Here is a 26,162-nt window from a genome sequence, read left to right as displayed (position 1 = left end):
CGACAATGATTGGATTCTATGACAAACCCGAACCGGGGTCTATTCCAAAATAACAGTTTCGTCAAGAGCTGGAAGATTTGTTTTTGACTATAAATCAGATTTGTCACAATGAATCGATTATCTTTTCCTAACTTGATGTGGAACAAATTTAATCTTCTTTCAACAACATGAATTAGAGCTTAAAATTCGCTTGAATTAATCTGGAACATTCGATTGGTAATCATTTTATCTGATCTTTCGTTGCGGACCCTCAACATGTACTTTTTCAGAGCCTAACTGACCGCTTGAATGATTGTCTTTCAAATAGTTAAAAAATTTACAATACTTTTTTTGAAATAAATTTAATTAGACATTTTTATCACTCTCACACCCAAGAAAACCAACTATTCCAATTAGAATTTTACCACAATTGAGGCAACACATCTGTTCCTGTTTCAATAACCGGCCATCTGTTTCAAAACAAATTTACACTCTTCTTTTTTATGTTCTGTTTTGTTATTTGGTGGTGATAAAATTAAATCAAACTCTAATCCTAAACATAATAATTTCGAAACAGAAATAAAAGAAATAAAAATGGTCAAAATTAAATCATGCCAGATTGCATCATCATCATGGCAAGAAAATGAAATGCAATTCTACTCGTAATCTCTATGGGAATTGGATTTGTTAAACCATAAACAAAATTAGAGCAATGTTATCAATTGCCGAAAACAAAACAAATGAACAACAAGCCTAAAGCTTAAGAAAAAATTGATAATTTAAATAATAAAAGTGAAATGTAATGTTTAGAAGAAATATTTAAAAAAAAAAACTTTATTTAAGTAGGTCAATCCTAAGAAAAGAGTATTATAAGAAAATATTAAAACTTGGAGAACTTCAAATTGATCATTGATGTCCTATATATAAAACTAACATGATATATTCCCTTCCCTATGTTTGGTTTCACACTTGAGACCAAGTATTAGTCGGAACATTGAACATTCTCCAGGTGGAAAAGTAAGGAAGAAAGCCAAGATGGGTTTATGGATCAACTAGGCCAAGGTGACTGGGTTAAACCCAGCAAAATTCATCTTGATAATCCTCCATCTAAAGATTTCCACCTGCAATTGAAATGAGTCTTCGTACCAGTTCTCAAACGTGAGACATAAATGGAGCCAACACAACACACTTGAGATCAATGCACAGTGAAAACTATTTAATTATCCAAATGGAATAGAAACAAAGTCTTCGAGTCAAGTTAGGCTGTTTGTCAACAAGGTCAACTTTGGCTTGACTTTTGTGGTTAAACCCGAAATAATTCACTTTGATGGCCTTGTAAAGAAGAAATACAAATATCATACTCCTCCATCTAACGCATTTCCACCTGCAATTGGAATGAGTCTTTGACTTGAATCCTTTTTAATTCATATAGATCATCTTGAAAAGGGTGAAACCAATCCGCAGAAAATATTACTCAAGGATTTGCAAATGGAAAATGATTGTAATGGCCCTTAAAACATCATACTCTTCATGTGGCTAATTAGGCAAATGCAAACCTAACTCGAATGGGATTTTGTATCATTTAGATCACTCAAGGCAATAATAGAGCTATTTCATGGCACCAGAGATAAAAAGATAGAATCTACCTGGAACATAAAGAACACTAAGTTGGGTCTGCCAACCAACAAAGCCATAATGACTGCTGTTGGCCTAAAAACATCAGATCAGTTTCTGCAAACCCAAAGCAATTGCGACCGTAATTCGAACAAGTTTTAATTCCTTTTCTTAAACGTAAGACAATCATGGAACTAGTACAACATGGCTGAGTTCAAGAAGCTATCGAAAGGATAGATTTTTGTAGAAGGAAAGGAGTCAAATAAGCTTTTGCTTCATCTCGTAATTGTAAACCAATTATTACACCTATGACCAAGGAACTATCGAAACGATAGATTATTCCAGGAGGATTGGTACCGAACAAGTCTAAAAACATAGTTTTCTTCCGTCTGCCATGGTAGACGCCTTGACAAATGGCTCATAGTAAGCTACTGTGTAACTGTTTCTTGTTTTAGAATCTAATAAAAAGACTTGTTGAAACGAAACATTGCAGCCATTTATGAAAGAAGAACAAAAATGTTTAATGAGACAATGTTAATTAGCCAAGGACTTATGATTCACAATCGAAGAGATATTTCGAAGCTGATGTCAGTGTTAACATGTCATTGAACGATCGGTGAACATGAAACTATTTTCCCAGCTTCCGGATCTTGAGAAAAATAATTCTTTCAGTAAATGTCCCACACATTTTGTATCTATGCAAAGAGAACAAAGATAGTTGGGGAACATTGGGCGAACAAATTAATCTCTCCTAATTGGAGAGATATTTCGAGGCTGATGTCTGTGTTAACAAGTCATTGGACGATCGGTAAACATGAGAGTAGACTCCACTTTAATGACTCTTATCGCAACTACCGGGATCTTGTCAAAAATTTTCTTTAATTTTTTTCTGTGAACATCCGACTCATCAAAATAGTTGGTCAAACATTGGACGAACAAATAAATGAGACAAATCTGAGAGACATTTCTTGGCTGATGACATTGTTAACGGATTATATGATAGGACGGAACGGATTATATGAAAATTCCCCGGGAGTTTTTTCTCATTTTTCCTATTCAAATTCAATGGGAAAAAATCCCGGGGAACAAACTCCCGCGGAATTTTTTATTCATAATTAGGCTGATATTCTTTGAACGTCCAAATTACTCTTCATCTATGAAAAGAGAATAATTATAGTTCGGAAAACATTAAGCTAACGATTTTTATATTTGGGACAATCATGAACAAATAGCAGCCATGAAACTATGAATCGTAATCGAGGAGAAATTTCTAGGCGAATGGACGATCGGTAACCAAGCGAATACACAAGGACTCTCTTCCAGTGGCTATTGTCGCTGCTGCCGGGATCTTAAAGAATCTGCTTGGCATCTCATTATGAAGCAACTGTTGGGTTCTTGGAATGCAGTCTTTCATCTTTTCTGTGAGTGTCCAAATCATTATGCATCTATGAAAAGAAAACGAAGATATTTGATTAAATATTAGGCGAATGAATTTACGAGTTTAATGAGACAATGTTAAACAAATAGCAGACAAGACATTTCTAAGCTAAAGACAGATTGTTGGAAGATCAATGAACATTGAGAGTAGACTCCCTTTCATGGACTATTGTCGCAGCTGGTATAAAGAAGACATTCCTTCATCTTTTCTGTAAATGTCTAGATCCTACCGACTCTACTATCATTATAGAGACATTTCTAAGCTGATGGTATACCATTGGAAGATCGGTGAACATGAGAGTAGACTCTTTTTCATTGAGTATTATCGCAGTTGGTTAAATCTTTCCTGCAAACGTCCATCTCACCAAAAGAAATGTTGTAGGCTGAAGACAGTATTAACGGATCATTGGATGATCGGTAAACAAGCGGATACCTTCAGGCTGTTAATTCAATGGCTGTTGTGGTGATCTTGGATACCTAAACAGGTTATCATTATGGAACTAGAAATAGAGTCCTATACATAGTATAGTCCTATCGGCACTACTATCAAGTAAAACCACTAACCAACCGAAACATACAAGAGGATTTCTCAAAGTGGATTCGAGGATCCATCAAGGAATTTCAAAAACATCACATTCTAGTCTAGGAAAATAAGTCATTAATTGGACATTCTTATAATTATTGGGTCCCTCAGTATATATTTTCTCTTCACGGAAGGAGATATAAGCAAATATTACAGTACTTTACCTATAAATATACCATATTCCACGAATTAAGCCATTGATTGGACATTTTCAAGATCTTTGGCTTGACTTTTGGTTAAACCCGACATAATTCACTTTGATAGCCTTGTAAAGAAGAAATATAAATATCATACTCCGGGTTAAACCCCACATAATTCACTTTGATAGCCTTGTAAAGAAGAAAAACAAACATACTCCTCCATCTAACGCATTTCCACCCGCAATTGGAATGAGTCTTTGTACTAGTTCCGAAACGTGAGACATAAATGGAGCCAACACAACACATTTGAGACACTTGCACAGTGAAAATCGTTTCATTATCCAGATGGAATAGAAACGAAGACGTCAAGTCAATTTAGGATCAAGCGAGTAATAGTTGGAATATTGGCATTCTCCAGGGTTGCAAAAGAAATAAAGAAAGCCATGTTAGGTCCATTGATAAACTTAGCCAAGATGACTGGTTTGACTTTGGGTTAAACCCCACATAATTCAATTTGATAGCCCTGTAAAGAAAAAAAACAAACAGCATACTCCTCCATCTAACGCATTTCGACCCGCAATTGGAATGAGTCTTTGTTCTAGTTCCTAATCGTGAGGCATAATTATCCAGATGGAATAGAAACAAAGTCGTAAAGTGAGTCTGTTGACCAACAAGTCCAAGGTGGCAACTATTAACCAACCGAAAAAAAGACAAGAGGATTTCTCATAGTGGATTCGAGGATCCATCAAGGAATTTCAAAAACATCACATTCTAGTCTAGGGAAAGTAAGTCATTAATTGGACATTCTTAAAATTATTGGGTGACTCAGTGTATGTTTTCTCTTCACGGAAGGAGATATAAGCAATTATTACAATACTTTACCTATAAATATACCAAATTCCACGAATTAAGCCAATGATTGGACATTCTTAAGATCTTTGGGACCCCCAGTGGCTAAATTCTCTTTTGGCGGAAGGAGATTTAAACAAATAGTTGCATTACAAATTTATTTGCATAGATTTCAAGGACAACACCGGAAATAAATTTCCTGTTTCATATAACCCATTGTTTGGAAAGACAGCTGGCCCAAAGGAAGATACCAACCCTATATCAATTTCCTATTTAAATATGTATACTCAAAGTGGATTAAGCATCTTAGGATAATAATGTAGTGTACAATTATAATTTACATATATTATTGACTTAAGCCCTTTCTTTCGAATACCTTAAAAAAATAACATTAGATTAAATTTCATTTAAAAAACAAAAAACAAATTTTAACGACAATCCTGTCACTCAAACTACATGTGTGAACTATATATTTATTAATGATATTCAAATCCTAAAAAGAATCCTTTACAAAAAAAACCTAAGCAGCTGTAAGGAAAGGAGGAATATTCTTAAAAAATTCTGGAAAAAAAGGAACAATAAAAACGTTAGCAAATGCCTAAACAACATCTGCTTAAAAAAAAACACTAGAAAGATCTAGTTATATAACTGATCTTATTGTTAAACACACATACACATCATACCTATGCCAGCATATCCTGTAGCTGGTTTAAGAATAAAAAAAAGGATAATAGCACACATTTACACAATAAAAAAAAAGAGAGAGAGAGAAACAAGCAAATAAACTACAGCTGTTTTCTTAAATTTATTTTTACTGCCTGTATCTACAGCTTGTTCCTTTTCTTTGGTTTTCTTGATGATGATTCCCTTAAGAAAATTGAAACAATGTTGTTGTAACATTTATTTAATGTACATTTGTTATCGATGTTGTAAAGGCTGCACTTTTAAATTTCTATCAATTTAATAAATAATCACCCATCATCTTTTTATTTTGTTTGTGAATTTTGTTATGTCCAATATGTCTGCCATCTCATTGCACATGTTTTGTAATTTTTATATTTTTCTGTTTTTCTTTTTGTTTAAATATGTATTTATTTTATTGTAAATGAGGGCTGTACAATTTGCTGTTTTTGTTTTGAAGCAGGTGTTTACAATTGCTTTTTATTCCTTTGGCATCTTTAAAAATACTTTGTGTTTTTAAAACATTTATTTATGTTATTTATGCTTTAAGAACGTTTGCTTAAGGATTTGAAATTAATATTTTGAGAAACCGCTAAAACGTGGAGAAAAAACAGCTACAGAAACAAACACAAATTGACAGTTATGTCAATTTTAACGGTTGTACTGTTATAAACATATGGCAGCTGACTGAAAATTACTTTAAAAATGTGCGGAAAATTATCAAAATTTTTTGATGCTTTAGAAATCTTTTCCCAATTTGTTTCCCACTTTTGGGATCTTTTAGCTCCAGCTTAATATCAATCAGGAGTCAAATACGTTTTTCCACCATTTAGTGATCTTAAATCAATTGTGAAACCATTGCAACACACCAGTGACTCGGGACGGACCTGACGAAACGATAGAATTTTTCAGGATATTCGGAACTGAAGACGTCCAGAATTTTATAAATTCCCTGTTGACAGTTTTAAAACCACATCAAATTTCTTATTGACTAGAATCTGAGCTCGAACATTGAGAGAGAAATTTTGAAGCTGATGACTTTTGTGGAGATCTTGGAAGACATTATTTTATATTTTCTGTGAATCTCTCTATCAAAAATATTTGTGGATACATTGGGCGAACAATATAACGAGTTAAATTAGCCACAATATTATAATTCATAATTGAAGAGAGATTTCGAAGATGATGGCAAAGTTAACAGGTCATTGGACGATCAGTAAACATGAGACTAGAGATCTTGGGAAAAAAGGAGACAGTATTTCGTGGTTTTATGAGAATATTCGAAGAGAACAAAGATAGTTGAGGAAACATTGGGCGGACGAGTGAACGATGTTGGACAAATAGCAGCCAAGAGCCTATGAATCCTAATCGAATAGACATTTCTTGGCTGACGACAGTGTTAATGGCTCATTGGGCGAGCGGTAAACATGAGAGTAGACTCCCTTTCAATGACTCTTGACAGTCTTCCATCGTTTCTGTGAATGACCGGCTCATCAAAATAGTTGGGGAAACATGGGGCAAATGAACCTATTAATCGTAATTAGAAAGATATTTCTAGGCTGAAGACAATGTTAAACGGATCATTGGAAGATTAGTAAACCATATTACGATTGTTCAGCGTCTATCAGACGAGAGAAACCAACGATTTTGAATGTTGCTTGTTATCAAGAGGATTACAAAGAATTAATCTATTATGGCGTGCATTTTTTTTAAAATAAGCCTCGTGGATCCTAAAATAGCTATGACCATTGGCCGCATTGGTCTAACAGCTCGGCGAAAGCAACTGTTTTGAATGTTCCTTGATCTCATGAATTCATTAATCGCTCACAGCATGATTATGTCCTAATTGGAGAAAAAATCCAACTAAGTGTTCTTCAGCTTGAATTTCCTTCCCTTGATCTGTAGATTTTTATTGTAACTGGACAAATTTTACGAAAAGTCACGAACATGTCCAAACATGTCTAAATTGAGGTTTAACATTGCCAAACCTTCGAAGCTGTCAAACGATTCATTATGTAGTTAATTCTTATAAAACAAGAGAGCAGAGCTTCTACGCGATAATATCGGATCTTTGCAAAGAACAAACACGTGCAGTTGAACCCATTGAACGGAAATTGTAAAACACACTCTTTCGATGTTGTCTCTCGATAGATATTGAAAGCGATATTAGAACTTTCACATGATCTATCAGTCTTCAGTCTTTCTTTTGAAACTTCCGGTCATTAAAATGGAAATCAATCTCTCAATATGCTTCAAAATTTGATATCTTTTTAATGACAGAGGAAATTTTTCAAAAAGCGTAATTTTCAGTTTGACCTCCTACGTTAATGTATGGTTTACACAATTTCACACTCATATTTCTGCAGGCCATATGAAAAATGCAGAAAAAAATGTTTTTTTTTTATTTAAAAAAAGTGTGAAAACAAGAATAACACCTGTTGTTTAGCCATAATTTTATACATCTAATTGTAAGAGATGGAATATTTTAATGCTGACAATAATATAATAAACTCAAACGTAAATTGTAAATTGTAAATATAGATTTCTTAACTGTTTAAATAATTTATTAATGACAAGTCAAACTAGCTGTCAAAGTCACATAGCAAATGACAGAAATGACAAAATGTCAAAGATGTTAGATAAATTGTATGGAATACAGATGGAATACGTAGGAAATAAAAGTGAACTATTTTATTTCTTTAAAATCTTTAGTAATAAAGGAAATAATCTGATTTTAGTTAAATATTGTTTTAAAGAATATTTGGAAATAAAATCGATACAAATACTGGTTCATCTGTATAATTTGAATCAGTTAATATTGAAATAATTCTTTAAAATTATCAAATATCTTAAACTTACACATCTCTGATGTTTTTAATAGTATAGACTTTTAGTTTTTTGCCGAACTTTTTAGAAATTTGTAAAAAAAATTCTGATAAATTTGAAAACTGTCTAAATGTTTTGAATATTTTGAAATAATTCATTAAAATTATCAAATATTATGAATTTGCACCTTTTTTAATATAATCGAGACTCAAGTATTGATTAATCAGCAGAAATTAGTGAATTATTTTTCTGAATAACGTGAATACGAGTCATAAACTGTCAAAATGTTGAAATAATTATTTAAAATTATATAATATCTTGAATTTGCATATTTAAGACATTTCCAAATAGAATCGAGTCTCAAATATCGATCAATCAGTAGAAATTTGTGAAAATTTTTCTTAAAATTGTCAATACGGGAAATGAACTGTCAAAAAAATCAATCAAATGTTCAGAAAATTTTGAAATAATTCATTAATATGATCAAATATTTTGAATCAGTACATTTTTGACGTTTCCAAATAGAATAATTCTTTAAAATATAAAAAATCTTCAATATGCATATTTTTGACGTTTCCTAATAGATTCGAGAATCAAATATCGATTAATCAGTAGAAATTTGTGAAATATTTGAATACGGGACATGAACTGTCAAAAAATTAGTAAAAATGTTCAGAAAATCTTGAAACAATTCTTTAAAATTATAAAATATCTGGAATTTGTACATTTTTGACGTTTCCAAATAGAATAATTCTTTAAAATTAAAAAAAATCTTGAATTTGCATATTTTTGACGTGTCCTAATAGATTCGAGAGTCAAATATCGATTAATCAGTAGAAATTTGTGAAATATTTGAATACGGGACATGAACTGTCAAAAAATTAATAAAATGTTTAGATAATTTTGAAATCATTCTTAAAAATTAAAAAATTTGTATCTTGAATCTGCACATTTTTGATGTTTCCTAATACAATCCAGATTTAAATATCGATTAATAAGCCAAAATTTGTGAAATAGTTGCTTGAAATTATGAATACCGGACATGAACTGTCAAAATCAGTAAATGTTTGAAATAATTCTTTAAAATTATTAAATATCTTGAATTTGCATATTTTTGACGTTTCCTAATACAATCCAGTTTCAAATATTGATTAATCAGTAGAAATTTGTGAAATATTTGCTGAAATATTTGAATACGGGACATGAACTGTCAAAAAATTAATAAAATGTTTAGAAAATTTTGAAATCATTCTTAAAAATTATAAAATTTGTATCTTGAATCTACACATTTTTATTGTTTCCTAATACAATCCAGATTTAAATATCGATTAATAAGCCAAAATTTGTGAAATAGTTGCATGAAAATGTGAATACCGGACATGAACTGTCAAAAAATCAGTAAATGTTTGAAATAATTCTTTAAAATTATTAAATATCTTGAATTTGCATATTTTTGACGTTTCCTAATACAATCCAGTTTCAAATATTGATTAATCAGTAGAAATTTGTGAAATATTTGAATACGGGACACGAACTGTCAAAAAATTAATAAAATGTTTAGAAAATTTTGAAATCATTATTAAAAATTATAAAATTTGTATCTTGAATCTGCACATTTTTGACGTTTCCTAATACAATCCAGATTTAAATATCGATTAATAAGACAAAATTTGTGAAATAGTTGCTTGAAATTGTGAATACCGGACATGAACTGTCAAAAAATCAGTAAATGTTTGAAATAATTCTTTAAAATTATTAAATATCTTGAATCTGCACATTTTTGATGATTCCTAATAAAGTCGACTTAAAGTTTTTAACCAAATATTGGTTAATCAGTAGAAATTTGTAAAAACTATTCTTACCCACATTAACACGAAGCCTGGTTATGCCTTAACTAATAGTTATACTGCCGGTTAAAATTATTTTTGAATGAAAACTGTCAGTGTAACTATTAGTTAACACATAACCAGACTTCGTGTTACTGGAGGTTAAAAATATAAATACGTTCCGTATCTGTCAAAAAAACTTAAAATACTGAAATAATTCTTCAACATCAAATCAAAGTTTTACCCAACTATCTGTTATTTTGTAGAAATTTTCTTAAAATTGTGAATACTGGGGCCGAATTACCGCATTCGATATCGAGTAAATTCGATCGTAATTTTCTGATTTGAGATTACGGCACTCGATATCGAGCATGAAATTTAGTACATTTTGTTATAATTGCGATATCGAAATCATTTTTCGATACGATAGTTCATTCGATCACGAGTGCGGTAATTCGGCCCCTGGACGTAAACTGTCAAAAAATCTGTAAATGTTCAGAAAATATTGAAATAATTCTCGAATCTGTACATTTTTGACGTTTTCTAATACAAACAACTTTTAATTTTAACAAAATATCGGTTAATTAGTAAAAAATTGTGAAACATTTTCTTAAAATTGTAAATACGAGATATAAACTGTCAAAAAAATATAAAAAATTATCAAATATATAGAAAATCTACACATTTTTGATCTGCAAATCTGAATCTGTACATTTTTGACGTTTTCTAATATAAACAACTTTTAATTTTAACAAAATATCGGTAAATTAGTAGAAATTTGTTAAACATTTTCTTAAAATTGTAAACACGTGACATAAACTGTCAAAAAAATAAAAAAAAATAGTCAAATATGTAGAAAATCTTTTGATCCTAAATTCTCAAATTACAGTTATTTTTTTGCTGTTTCTTTTAAAGTAAATTCTCTATTTCATAATGATTCATTTCCTTTGACAGGACTTAAATTTAATAAAATTTGATTTTTATTTTAAACTTAAAAATCTGCTCCTAAATATCCTTCAAAAACTTTATATTTTTCCTTTATACACTTTATGACAACTTCCTCTACTTTTGGCGTACATAATAAAATCATCATAAATATTTGATTGAAACAAGAAATAACAAACACACAAACAGTATACAAATTCTGCGCAGATGTTGTTAAAGTCACGTAGACCCCCAAAAAAAAAATAAATAAATATATAACATCACAATAGTCGAAATAATTCTGACAAACAATTGAAGTTGAAGTAGGCAATGTAAAACAACAACTACAATCTAAAAAGGACATATGCCAACAATAAATGTACGGTAAAGAGTTGTTAAGTCTGTAAAACAAAACAAAAAAACAAGTGACCAAACAAAACAAAACATACACACACATGAAAGAACATTACTGAAACAAAAAAAAACAACAACTAAGGATTTCTTTATAAAAACCGGGCAAGAGATTTAAAAAAAATCCTGAAACTAAAAGAGACAGAGTGTGAGAGAGAGAGAGTAGAAAGCATAAAAGAGGGTGCAAAACAAAACAAAATAACTGCCAGCTTATTACAATGTATGCAATCACAAGCAATGTTGCCAGAATTGGCGATTTTCAGACGCTTTTTAATTGAAATGTTATAATGACACTATTATCGTTTATATAGGCTGCCTTATTATATTAATTACAATTGTAATTGTTTTATGGAGTTTGAACTGGTTAATGTGTTATAGGAAATTAATAAATTAAATACTTGGTAACTGAAATAGGTTTTATTTAAATAAAATAAAATTTGTGTCTAGTTTTTGATTTGTTAAATTTTACGATTGTGGCAACATTTGCTTTAAATGAAGTTACAAGTAGTTGTGGCAGTTACCGTTGTTTTTTTTGTCATTAAATTCATTCCAATTTTTTCCCCCCGTCATGATGATATTGTAATATAATAATGTTTAACAACCCTTGAACGTCTGTTATAAATTATTTATACAAATAAAAATTCAATAAAAAAACCAACACCAGAAAAGGGGATTGACATTCCAAATGCAAACCTAACCTCAATATTTTATTTATACTTTACTTTTGATGTTTTGTTCATTTTTTTTTGTGTTTCCTAATGATTTAAAAGGGTTGGAATCTAACAAACATTAGCTGAAATGGTAGTACATAGTTTAATTGTTCCCATGAAAAAAATAATTCGGAAAATTAATTTAATAGTTTTCAGTAATAAATATCGTATTTCCTTTAAAGGAAACAAACATAACTAAATGTTTTTTATTAAGGGTTATATAAAATTGAGTAATATTGTGAAATTGGAAGGAAAAATATTAAAACAAAGGGCGGATAAGCTTAAAAGTATTTTTAGGAAATTAAATATTTTTTTGCAAATTTTTGGAAATATAAAGCTCATTTCAGGATGGACTTATTATTTATAAATAAAAAAATTGGTTTTGAAAAAGGAAACTCATCAAGAGCTTTATCTGCCGTTTTGGTCACTATCTTTACTGCAGATATCTCTTATTGAATATAAGCCCTTGACATAATTTTAATACAAATATTGGAGCGGCACCATTTGTTTACTTAAATTCCTTGTTATTATTTTATTTTTGCGTGGGAATTATTTTTTATCTTTAATATTTGCATATTTAGCTTTCAAATTTATCTAAAAACCTCAAACAATCAGTTATTTTTAAACAATTTCTATTAAAAAGTTTTTTAATCAGCCCTATTCGATAAAAAGTACAATTTAAAATTACGATTACGACAAAAGCTAAAGTTTTCAAGTTTAAAACTGTTTTGATTTCAATTTTTTATTACGAAAAGTTTAATATTGAAGACATATTAAGTGTAAGTCAAACTAAACGTTTTTAAATTTATCGAAAAACCACAAGCAAACATTTATTTTTAAACAATTTCAATGGCAACGTTTTTTAATCAGCCCTATTCTGTAAATCATACGATTTAAAGACAAGTGTAGCTAATGTTTTCAAGTATTAAACAGTTTTGAAGTTTTTTTTTTTGTTCGAAAATATTTAAATGTAAAGCAAACATTTTAAAAAATTTATCTAAAACCACAAGCAAACATTAATTTTAAACAATTTCAATGAAAAAGTTTCTTTAATCCGCCCTATTCTATAAAACTAATATATTCGTCTGAGCCAAATCATGATAAATATTGAAAAATTTTTTGGTGAAAAAAAATTATTGAAAAATCTCCCATTTGAGGGCGGATTTTAATAGAAAACAAACTATGTTTCAAAGTTATGTGGGGGCTTCTTATACATATATACAGTATTGCAGGGGTAAAAAACTATAATAAACGATTTTACATTATTTTACAAATAAGAAGCTTCGTTTTTAGATTTTCTACAATGGAAGTCCTTAGGACACTCCCGTGTGATACTCCAACAGTAATCTGCCATTATATGTTCATCTTTGCGATCTTATCTATCTTCCATCACTTTTAAATCTTGATTTAAACGGTTCTTCTCTATACGATCCAAGATTTTCAGGAAACTTGTCCAAATCACAGATAGTGTACTTTCATGTTCATAATACATCCACGATTTTTAAAGCTAAATCAATTTCTATAACTAATTTTTTGTAATTTTCAGCCTTTTCAATTCCTAAGACATTTTTCACAACGGCAATAAAAGATTTCCAAGCAGCTTCTTCTAAATCATTCATTCACCTCTATCGCGAATCAATATTTCACATGAAATATGTTCGCTTTTCCAATTTTTCGTTCATCAACATTGTTCACGTAAAAAATTCCCCATGTAGTGAAATTTTTTGTTGGAATTTTGTAAACAATAAACAGCTGTTACGAACAAAATCCACTATTGTGAATGAAAAGTTCGTGGGAACATAAATTCCACATGTTATTGCCGATAGGGGTGATCACATCCACAATTTTTAAAGCTAATTAAAAGTTCTATAAATAATTCCTTGTAATTTTCAGTCTTTAGCTGAAGGCTTCTTCCTTTAATTTCGCAATATACACAGCTGCATGCTTATTACCAATATCTCGAAAAACACATTGTAAACTTCCCTTTGAATCTTCAATCACCAGATTTGAGAGTCCCATTTTTGTTAAAAGGCTACAAAAGACTACATAATTTTCTTTTTCGCAACCTCGAGTTAAAATATTTCTATCTTTGAGTCTAGATCTATGGTAGGCGTTCATATTGTTCAGGTTACGATGATTTTCGTCAAACAACCCGAATGTGAACAAAAGAGCGTAATAGAGCGTAAAAATACACACAATTCATACAGTTTCTTGATGTTGTTGTGGATATTTTATTTTTTACCCAAAAGAGCACACAAATTAAATGCCTCTTTTTGCCTACCAATGGTCTAGATGCTAGCAGCTCAGATCTCTCTCTTTTGATAGGACACTTAAGACATCAAAATCGCTATATTTTTCTTCCAAAAAAAAACTTCCACCATCTCTGTGTCCGACAAATCTACAGGAAATGGTACTTTGTCTGAGTACATTAGAGGCCTTTTAAGCGACAGTAAATCAGGATATGTAATTTTCCTTTTATTCCTACCATGTAATTTAACAACACAATCCATTCGTAAATGCAGTAATATTATATCAATGCTGCATAGAAAATCAGTGTTCGACAAACGCTTTGTTGGCATCACTGCTTTACGTCAAGCCATCTTTATTTGTCACAATTAACTTCAAAATCGTTGTTAAGAGAACAAATTATCAGGTATAGACTCCATCGTTATGACAAAATGTTTAGAGCTTCAGCTCAATCAACATTGTCTTGACAGCAAACTTCATTAATTGTTATGATAAATATTTGTCAAGTATAGACAAGGGGTTAATGCCATACATTTGTGCAATCATCACATCATATTATTTACAATTAAAACAAATTGCAAAACTCTATAATACTAAAGCAATAATTTAATAAATTTTAAAGAATTTATGTAAAATTTAATAAGTTTTATAGCTACATTAATCATGATTAAAACTTACCAACTCTAAATGAAAACCTTTTATTAAACCTACTTAAAATATCACAATAATAATTATTAATAATCACCTTTTATTAAAATTACAAATTTGCAACAATCAACATGTTGACTGACTGACCACCACAACCAATAACAACTGTTGTTGTTTTTATTGGAAATTAACCCCCTAAACATTATTCATAATTCTGCCGGCCATTTCATATGGCTGACGATGACACAAACATGTTGTGAATATTACAACGCTCTGCACTACACTCTAATTAAATATCGATTTGCAAAACTAAAATAATAAGAAAAAACTAGCTAGCGAAACATGCAATTTCTTTGTAACCGCAAACATCCAACCACCGCTCAATCAATAAATATGCGTCATCTGGTCTGGTTACTTACTTATTTATAAAGGTACCTACACAGTTATTATAAATGATCCTTTATTTTGTATGATTGTTAAAACACATCTTACTTGACCGCATCCTGTTTGTTAAAAAAAAGCTACAATATATTGGCCAATTTTTAGTTAGTTTGTTCTGTTTCTTTAAAATGCAATTATTTGCTTATTTTTGTTTTCATTTTCTTGCTTTTATTTCCGATAACTTTTAAACTGTCATTCTCTCTAAACCACAAACAATAAAACACACAACTGCATACAACTTATCGAAATTGTACCAATTGTTGCTAAACACCAACAATAACAGCAACAACAAGAAAAGTTTGCTGCTGCTCAGCGGGTGTTGTTGGTTGACTGCATTTTTATGTGGTGCGTAACTTTAGCCATCCGTTGGTTTAGTTTCTTTTAATTTTTTTGTTGCTGTTGTTATTTCTGTTTCTTTCTTGTTGTTGCTTGACTTGTATGATGATTTTTGTGTTGTTTTTTTTTTTTTGAGGAACATAAAACTGGAAACAGAAACAATAAAATCATTTCATTTTCTATGTGTGTCTTTATTATGTGCTTTTTATTTCTGTGATTTTTTTTCTGTTAGTTGTTTTAACTTGTTTAGAATGTTTTTAAGTGAGATGAGGGAAAAAGGTTTTTCCTTTTAAATTAACAACATAATTATTTTATTATTAGGCTCTTTAATAAATGATTTAGTAATTTCTTTTATTTTTGACGATGCTATCCACTAAATGTGTGTTTAATAAATTCTAGTAACTTAAATTTGTTTGATTTGGTCATTCACAATGAATGTCAATTTCGAGGAAGAAGAAGAACATTCACAATAAATTAAATGTGCTGTGATGACTACGTAGGTTCGTCGGAATCTGATTATTCATGATGATGCAAAATCGCAACTGCAGGTTATACAATTAGGTAGGACCTCCAAATGACAAAAACTGTATTAACGTAGATGTGTATTTGGGAGATTATTAGCTTCAAACCTCAGGGTTAATCTGGAGATGACTTATTTTCTTAAAACGGAAGTATCGTTCCTAGGATATATAGTCTCCGGCGATGGGATACGAGCAGACCCAAGTAAGGTGGAGGTCATCCAAAATTTAGCTCCTCCTACAACACTTAAAGACTTGAATAGTTTTCTCGGTATTACATCTTATAGAAAATTTATAAGAGACTACGCGAAGGTTGCTAAACCCTTGACGAATCTCACAAGAGGTGATGATAACCCACAAATCAAGGCAAACATGTCCAGAAAAGTAGCTATTACTCTTATGGAAGAGGCATTACAAGCTTTTAATGAACTAAAAACTTTGTTAACTGAAGTGTCTGAAGTGTTCTTGCATTCCCTGATTTTGATCAGCCTCATTTTGAATACTTAGTCATTAATATAGATAATATGGATATCCAATGATATATATTTCAAAGTTGGACCTACAATGGGTCAAAATCGGGTAAAATATTTTTTAACCCACATTTTTTTTTTAACCAAAAAAATTTGTTGTCATGAACATTTTTTCAATAAAAATTAAAAAAAAAAATTTAAAAAAACATTTTTAAAATAAATTAAAAAACAATTTCGAAAAAAAATTAAGTTTTGTTTACTTAAAAATATTTTATTTTAAAGTATAATTTGGTGAAGGTTATACAAAATTCGGCACACACGAATATGTATAGCTCTCTTACTTGTTCTATTTGCATCGGAAACAATTTATCATATTTTACTTCAGGTGTCAATTAATGGCAGATAAATGAATTGTTTTGGAATGAAATTATTGATATGATATGTGTTATTAACTGGTCCAGTATCCAACTTACAGACGTTTTGGTGTTTTTCAAAATCCATGGATTTCTAAATAGAAAAAATGTTTCAATGTTTTTAAACTAAAAGGTACATATTTACGGTTTTTGGACTTTTTAAACAGAAAACAATTTTTAGATTATTCTAAATTAAAAATACAGAAAAATAAAACCATCAAACTCAAATAAAAGCTGTAAAAAGTGCGAACATTAATATTTCAAACATCTTTACATAAAATACTTTAAAACTACCACATAAATACATGGATGTAATTCCTAAAGAAAATTGCATATTTAAAAAAAAAAAAAAATAAGAAATAATTAAATCCACCTTTTCCTGGTGTACTTTTTTGATATATACCTACCTACGAAATAACTAATTCCCTTAACCAATCATATCTGTCATATTCAATTATTATTTATACACAAATATTTATCTAAAAATAATTTTTGTTTGGAAAATCTAAACAAAAACACTTCCTTATTTCAAATTATACCTACATACATAACGAGAAAAATGCACAAAATAAACAAAAATTCTAAAATAATTTATTTTTAGAATTTAGTATAAGCTTTCTAATCACAATGTTTTTGTTTATTCTTTTGGTTTTTGTTAAGCTTTAATCACCCTCCCGCTGGGTTGTGAAAGAAAATTATTATTTTGTTTAAAAAAAAATAAATAAATTCGTCATCATTCACACAAATATTATTGACTAAATGAAATATGTGCGTGTATGTATTTGTGTGCGTCTGTGTTTATATTTTTATTCTTGACAACAACCTCCACCTATAACACCCTCTTTCTCTCTTGTCTCCTCTTTTGTTTTGCTTTTTTTTTGTTTCTATTTCTTGTTTGTCATTTCCTTGTATGCAGATGCTTGTTCGTTTTTTTTTCTTTTTCATTGTTGTTGTTGGTTTTTGGGGTCTTAGTACATTCAACCTGTCGCTCTAATGCATTTTTATGTTTATTATTCATGTTTTTTGTTGTTGTTGTTGTTTTTGTGTGTTTAATTTTTGTTCAGTTTGTCTATACATATCAACAGCAAATACTAACTAACGATGACGTTTTATATTGCAACATTGACTTTTGTTGCCGTTGTTGCTTTATTTCCCCATTTTTCTTTTCTCAGTTTTTCCCATATTGTATTTGATTTTTGTTGTTGCTTTAACAATTGTGTCTTCGTCATATTTGTTTACAATTCTTCTTTTGTTTGTCGTGATTTTTTTTTTTGATTCGCTCTTAAAAATATGGATTTTTATTCTCTTTCATTTTGTGTAAAATTCTTTTACTTAATTATAGTGATATTTAGGTACTTGTTGTGTTTGAAGTTTATGCAATGCATTATTCATTTCATTTATTTATCTCTAACACACACTATTTGCAATTTCCCAGTAAAGCGGAAGTGTGCATTTTAGTTGGAAAAACATACAGAGAGAAAAAACACTCAATAATTAACCCAAATTAGTTTAGACTCTTAAATGAAGGAACATTGTTGGGTTACGAGGGTTGTGTGGTAATTTAATGATTTTTTTTCGTAAGTTTACAGACATTTTCAGGATAAAATATCTTGTAAAATTACTCTATCTTGTGTTTTTTATACAAAAATCCCCAAAGGTTTAAAAATACAGTAGTGGAGCAAGAATTTTGTACCGAATAACCCAATTCTTCCTCCAGATAGATCTCAATCAGTTTCTAATATTTTAAAAAAAAATGTTCAAAGTTTTCAAAAAGCTGAAGACTTTTTTTCAAAAATGGGCATAATAGTTTGCCACACCCTTTTAATGTGGGCGTGGCTATTTTTAATACAAAGAAACAAGCTCTTGTGAGGTAATGGTTTAATGTTACCCGCCATTAATAATATAACTTGTATTTATTAAATCATTTTATTTTAAATCAAATATAACCTCGCTGTCTTTATAATTAATTAATCCATTCCTTTGCCTTTTTTGTCTCTCTTTTTAGCAAAAAACCGAATTAAGTCCCCCCACACATCAATCATTAATCAATGCCGAAACATCATCACAAAATAGTCGAGATGCCGTTTTAATATCAACAACATCAAACACACACTCATCCGCCTCCTCGAATCCAGCCGGCAACAATCAATCGTCGGCGTCTCATCATAAAACGAATGCAAATGAGGGCAAACTTACAACAGGTTCGTCGTCATCATCGGCGACAACAGGGCATAAGTCGGCATCATCATCATCAAGTTCTATAACGGCCAAAGAAAGAGAAGAACGTTATGCCGCTGCACAGGCAGCCATAGCAGCAGCAAATGGTGGTAATGTAACGACGACAACATCAACAGCTGGCTCAGCAGCAACTACAACAGCGCCGGGCAGCACGGCCAGCAATGCACCAAGTTTATATGTTTCCGTGCCACTATCAACAGCGAATGTACCTGGAATAAATATACCCACAAATACAGCGACCACAGGAGGTAATCATCAATTTAATGAATTTTTATTAAATTCCAAATTATAATTATTACGAAATTATTTTTCCTTGTTTTTAGAACATACAGCCGCACAAAATACCCGCTCAACTAGTCAGCTACAACAGCAATCATCTGCCGCCTCCTTATCATCATCTTCATCCGCTGCAGCCAATACTTTAGATCGTCAATCACCTTTTAATGCTACAGCTTCATCTACCACCTCAATACCTTCTCCTGCCGCTCCTCAACAACATGGTGTCATTTATCAAAGTGGTAAATCACCTAATCCCACAGCGTCTTCAGCCAACAACTCCTCCTCTGCTACATCGGCGGGCATTAATTTAACGGCTTCAACCACTGAAACGGGCAATTTAAAGATCAGCTATGAAAAACAATCCTCCAGAGTTAGTCAAATACAAGAACAAGAGTCAGCTCCTATACGTAGATCAAGGTTAGTAGTTGGTTTCTTTTATTTTTTATTAAAATACAATTTTACACTTTTACACACGATTTTTTTTTAAACACACATTAACACCATTATTTTTGTTGAGTTTTTAAGTTATTTAAAGAGTTTATTTTGTAAAAGAAAAGGTTTTGAGTTTATTTCGAAATAATTTGAATATTTCAAAACTTTTTGTTTTACAGAATAAGTTTTTTGTAGATGTATAAACAGAAGAGAGAGAGGTGTAGGGGTAGAATGTAGATATATTTTCTCTAGATTCTGGAGGAGTTTTCTAACGAAATTTTCTGTAGAATCTAGAGAAATATTTTAAAAAATTCTTTTCTAAATTCGATAGAGTTTTTTAAAGAAATTTTCTCTTGAATCTAGAGGAGTTTTTTTAAAGAAATTTTTTCGGGAATCAAGAGAAAATTTCATTTCAAATTTAGAGAATTATTCTAAAGAATATTATCTATATTCGGGAAAAGTTGTCTAAAGAAATTTTCTCTAGAATCTAGAGAAAATTCTAAAGAAATTTTCTATAGAATGTAAAGAATTTTTCTAAAGAAATTTTCTCAACAATCAAGAGAAGTTTTCTAAAAAAAATTGCCAAAGAAATTTGAACTAGAATCTAAAGAATTTGTCTCTAGAACCTAGAGGAGTTTTCTCAATATTCGAGAAGTTTCTAAAAAAATTTTGTTTAGAATAAAGAATTTAGATAAATTTTCTCTAGAAAAATTTTCCAACGAAATTTTCTCTAGAATCTAGAGAAATATTCTAAAGAATTATTTTCTAGAATCTCAAGAAGTTTTCTAAAGAAATTGTCTCTACAACCTAGAGGAGTTTTCTCTATATTCAAGAGGTTTCTAAAGAAATTTTGTTTAGAGTCAAGAGAATCTAAAGAAGTTTTCCTCTCTCTTAATCCGTTTATACATTACTCTTAATTATGCATGCTTTTTTTATATTTTGTTTTATCTATTTTTTAAGATATCTTTAATTAATTTCTTTTTCCTTAAACATCTGTCTCACAAAAAGTCTTTGGTTATTATTGGACTGTAATTATTTTTCTTGCTTTTATTAAAAAAAAATTGTTTAAACAAACGCTATTGATAAAATTTTTTGTTATTAAAACAAAAACAAAATTTGTTTTCTCCCCGCAAAATTGTTATTACTGGTTGCTGTTCGAAATTTTAACAAAAAATTGCTAATTTGTATATAAGAAAAAGAAATAAATGTATATAAATTTATACTAAACTTAAGAGAAACATAATTAACTCTCCCTTATCATCCATTTCCTAACTCTGTCTGAAAGAAATGTCTTATGGTTTTGTGTTAGGGCTTCCTTTCTTCCTATAATTTACGTTGTTTACCCTCATGGATTGTTTTCCACACAAAAGTTATTTCTACCTATATTGCACTAGCAATATAATTTTTTCTAGTGCAAAATTCATAGAAATTACATGTGTGTGGAAAACCACACACACCAGGAAAACAACGTAATTTTATTTTTCTACCTATTTTATACTACCAATATTATTTTTTCTGTAGTCAACATCACATTTAAAGAAAAAATGGTGTTTCTAGTGCAAAATACATGGAAATTACATGTGTGTGGAAAACCACACAACAGCGTAATTTTAATTTTCTACCTATTTTACACTACCAATATTATGTTTTCTGTAGTCAACATCACATTTAAAGAAAAAATGCTGTTTCTAGTGCAAAATACATGGAAATTACATGTGTGTGGAAAACCACACAACAGGGATAGCAACGTAATTTTTAGTTTTTAAAATATCTCGTTATCAAAAAATTTCTGAATCCATTTTCTGTGCTTAATTGAAATTTTATTGACATCGTTAACAGATTTTTTGAAAATTTTTTTAAAAAAAAAGATAAATTTTGTGTGGTTTCCTACACAAGTGTAAGATGAAGGTTAAATATTGAATGAATATGTCTTAAGATTACAATTAATAAGGGTTCATTCAGTATCTTCAGAGGGTTTAATGCTTTCTTATCTGCCTTTTCAAATCTCCCTAGATACTAAATTAATATTTCCTAATACGGCCTCAACATAGCCAGGGGTTAATGGGTATGTTTGATAATATTAATGGATTATTCGCTTCTAAAGTTGATATTTTAGGGTTCCATTTTTAATTGAATATTTGAAAATGATATCCGCAGCATAAGTTCCAAGTTCATAGTTTTAAATAAATCTATAGTTGTCCTTCCCCATAATAATTTAGGAGGACCTCCCCTCCTCCCTTTAATAAGCTTTAATTTCCTTAATAATTTCAATTGTTTTGTGTTGTATATCATTTCATTGCAATTAAACCATTTAATTTTCCCCGCCCTGCATTTAAATTTTTTTTATGATTTTATGTGTTTTGTTTTATTTTTTTTTTTGGAAAAAAAGAAAAAAATTCAATTAAATAAGTTTTTTGTTGTTGTTATTTTCATTTCCACATCTTCTCTCCCCCGCCTCCCAACAACTCACACAAACATAATTTTTTTTTGTACACACACACATATTAATCATTAAAAACAAAGATTTTCTCTTTCATTTTTAATAAGAAATGTCAAAAAAACAAAAACCAAAGGAAATATAAATTTTATTTCTATTTTTTCTCTCAATGTTTTTTTATTCTCTTTCCACAAAAAACAATTTGTTTAAAATTAAAAAAATACAAAAAACAACAATGCAATTTTTCCGTATTATTATAATTTAATGATAAATTATATGTAAAAAACAAATAAATAAACTTCACCATGACACTATTATTGAACAAAACAAAAACAAATACAAAAAAACGATTGGATTAAAATAGATCACGCTCAGGTGAAAGTAGTATGTTGCAAGCACAACAACAGCAGCAACAACAACAGCAACAGAATGCTAATCAAAAGTCTACCTCAAGATCGGGCAAAAAACGGGCAGCCTCTAATAAATCACAAATTAGCTCTAATAACGACAGCGCTTCTAATCCACCCCAAGAGAAAGTAACAAAAACAGCGGCAGCTAGCTCTACAACAGTGGCCAACTCATCATCCTCATCACCAGTACCCCAACAACAGCAACAACATTATCATAATGATTTGACTACAGCCACACCATCACCTAAAGCTCCCTCACCTTTATCATTACCGCCGCCCAGCAGCACACCAACACCCTCAACACGTAATTCAACACCCTCTAACACACCAACGGCCACACCATCAGCCTCACCGGTGGTAATGTTGCAAAGTTCTAGCAGCAGCAATACTAGTAATGAAACTACGACATCTAGTGCTGCTGTAACCAGACAACAGGCAGCAGCATCATCCTCCTCATCATCATCAGCTTCTCCCTCAACTACTGCAGCGCTTAGAAGAAAAAGTAATACAAACTCACCATTGCCAGCCGCCGCCGGATCAAGTGGTGTTTCAGCTGCTACTACTACCACTAATAACAACACAGCAACCAATTTAACGAATTCGTCTAGCAATAATAGCAACAAAAATAATAACAACAGCCACAATGACCAAAGCATTTCCTCCTCCTCTTCTTCTTCTACTACTTATACTAAAAACTCTAGCAGTAGCAATAATAATTCTATTAATAATAATGCAACAAACTCAACAGCAGCTACCACAGCAGCAAATAGTCTTATTAGTAGCAGTAGTCATAGTTCACAAAATAGTAGTAGCAATAGCAGTACTAGTAGTAGTAGTAAAAATCATAATAACCACAGTAGTAGCAATACAAATGTCACAGCTATCACAGCGCCAACACCACCTACTACAACCACAACAACATCGACTAACAGCAATAAACCTTTGAATAAGAAAATGCTAAGAGCCCAACAGAATCATTTGCAACAGCAAATGGCTGCTGCAGCTCAAGCCAATACTTCAAACAGCAAGCAACAACAGCAGCCACAACAACATGTATCGCCTGAGCGTTTGACCAAAACAAACAACAGCAACAGCAATAATAACAATAAATCTAATACCAATAATAACAATTCCGCTTTTACCAACACCACTAATGCTTCTGCCACATCATCAACTTCTTCAACCGCTTCTTCATCTCTGACTAAAACCAATACTTCTTCTGCTACTGCCAGTACTTCTAACTCTTCCCAAAATCTAAATCCTAGCTCTGCTATTGCAACAACTAACTCCTCTTCCCATGCTTCTTCATCCTCTACCTCCTCTTCTACTACAACTACTTCTACTATTACTACTACTACTAATGCTTCAACTAATAATAAACTAAATCAACAGCAGCAACAAATGCAACATTCACAAAATGTTGCTGCTAATAAAACTGATAATAATAATGATATTTTAGAAATTTTGCCATTAACCACAATTTCTACAAATTCTCTTTCTTCTTCTACTACCCTGCCTATAACTACAACAACAACAATATCTACCACCAACAACACCACCACTACTACTTCTACTACTTTAAATGGCAACCAACAAAATAACCATAACAATAATAATAATCCACCAACAAATGCCAACAACATTCCCCACAATCAACCAAACACTAATAATAATAATAATCACAACACTACCGCTACTACTACTATCACCAACTCCACCACCACCAACACAAATTCCAATAAACTTAACAACAATAATAATAACAACAACTCAACGTCATCATCAACAAAATCCCACAAAACATTGACATCATCAACTACTGCTGCTGCAACTACCACTACATCTTCCTCCTCCTCTACTTCCAACATCAGAACTCCTGATAGTGGTGTCTTCTCTTCTTCCTCGTTTAACATCAGCAATGCCAGCACCGCCAGTTCTTGTTCCTCCTCTTCGCTGCTAAGTGGCGGCGGTGGCTTGAAATTCTCCTATGAACCCCAACCAGGTGCCACAAATCTACCCAGCAGTATTGATACAAATCCAGCTGTAGCAGCCTCAAATACCATTAAAGATTCACCACCCAGTTCACCGGGCTCAGAGGCTGGTTCTCAGCGTAAACGTGGCCGCAAGGCTAAGGATTCTACAGCTGCCAGCACCACCACCACCACCACAAATGTAGCCTCAAATGATCTCAAAGATATTAAAATATTCCAAAATGGTGGTGGTGCCACAGCCGCCACCACTTCAGCAAGTGCCGCCATAGCAGCTACAGCAGCAGCCGCTGTCTCCTCTTTAGCACCGGCTGCCACCACCACAACCTCTTCGACGATAAATGTTTCTGCCGCCGCTCATATGTTGGGCAATCAATTAAATCCAAATAGTAGTGTGGCCCAGAAGTTATCCGATCAATTGAGTATGGAGATACAGGATCATAGTGTTTACAGTGCTGATCCGCAGGCGCCACAATTTGTGGGTGTGCCGTTTCCGGGGAAAATGGTAAGTGTACTTTAATGTTATACATTTTAATTATTAAATTTTATGTTAGAGCTGGTTCACATACTTCAAGTTTAAGGAAAAAATCTTTCCAATCTTGTCTCCTGTTTCATCTGGAAACTCAAGCCTTGCGCAAGTAAATTTGATGTGGGTAAAACAGCACTTAGAATTCATTTTTAGTTCAATGAGTTGAATAGTGAAGACCAATGTAAAGTCACAGACTACATGTTAGGGCCTTAATTGTAGACTACAATACTGGCAACTGAACTAACAGGCTGGCTTTATTGTTATTTGCTTGGAACAGGCCTTTAATTAAATTAGGTTGACTTTTGTATTTAATTCCATTCGAAATTTAAACAAGACATTTGAATCAGTAATTTTTTTTTTTTGTAATAAACAACTTTCCATTTCCTCGAAACATATTCAGCCCAATTATGAATAAAAATTCCCCGGGAGTTGTTTCCTTTTCTCATTTTTCCTATTCAAATTCATTGGAAAAAAATCTCCCGGGGAACAAACTCCCGGACAATTTTTTATTCATAATTGGGCTGATTGCCTTTGCTTGGATCATCTTGCGATCTCATCAACAATAGAGCAGGCAAATGTTTCGGAATCTAGATCATTGATAGTGTGTTTCCCTTCATCTTCTTAACTACAAAATGCCAGCTATCTTTCTACGAAATTTTCATTGCGAATGATGATTCCTCAAATTAGATAAAACCGTGAAACTCTCATCTACGATCGTGTGGGCAAATGTTTCGGACTCTAGATCCTTGAAAGTGTGTTTTCCTCGAACTTCTAAACTACAAAATGAAATTTCTAC

General features: G+C 31.2%; 1 protein-coding gene across 5 annotated transcripts in view; it reads left to right on the top strand.

The window, feature by feature from the left end:
• Positions 1–26,162, top strand: part of Alh (Alhambra) — a 91,507-nt gene that overhangs the window by 51,253 nt on the left and 14,092 nt on the right. For all 5 annotated transcript variants that reach the window (XM_065515406.1, XM_065515239.1, XM_065515160.1 and 2 more), the window contains 3 exons: positions 19,059–19,539; positions 19,615–19,987; positions 24,721–25,342. In XM_065515406.1, coding sequence (XP_065371478.1) covers positions 19,059–19,539; positions 19,615–19,987; positions 24,721–25,342 — 1,476 coding nt within the window. The remainder of the gene's footprint in view (positions 1–19,058; positions 19,540–19,614; positions 19,988–24,720; positions 25,343–26,162) is intronic.

Source organism: Calliphora vicina, chromosome 1 (assembly GCF_958450345.1).
Source record: "Calliphora vicina chromosome 1, idCalVici1.1, whole genome shotgun sequence".
Lineage (NCBI taxonomy): Eukaryota > Metazoa > Arthropoda > Insecta > Diptera > Calliphoridae > Calliphora > Calliphora vicina.
Note: the sequence above shows the minus strand (reverse complement) of the source record. Positions and strands in the feature narration are given on the sequence as shown.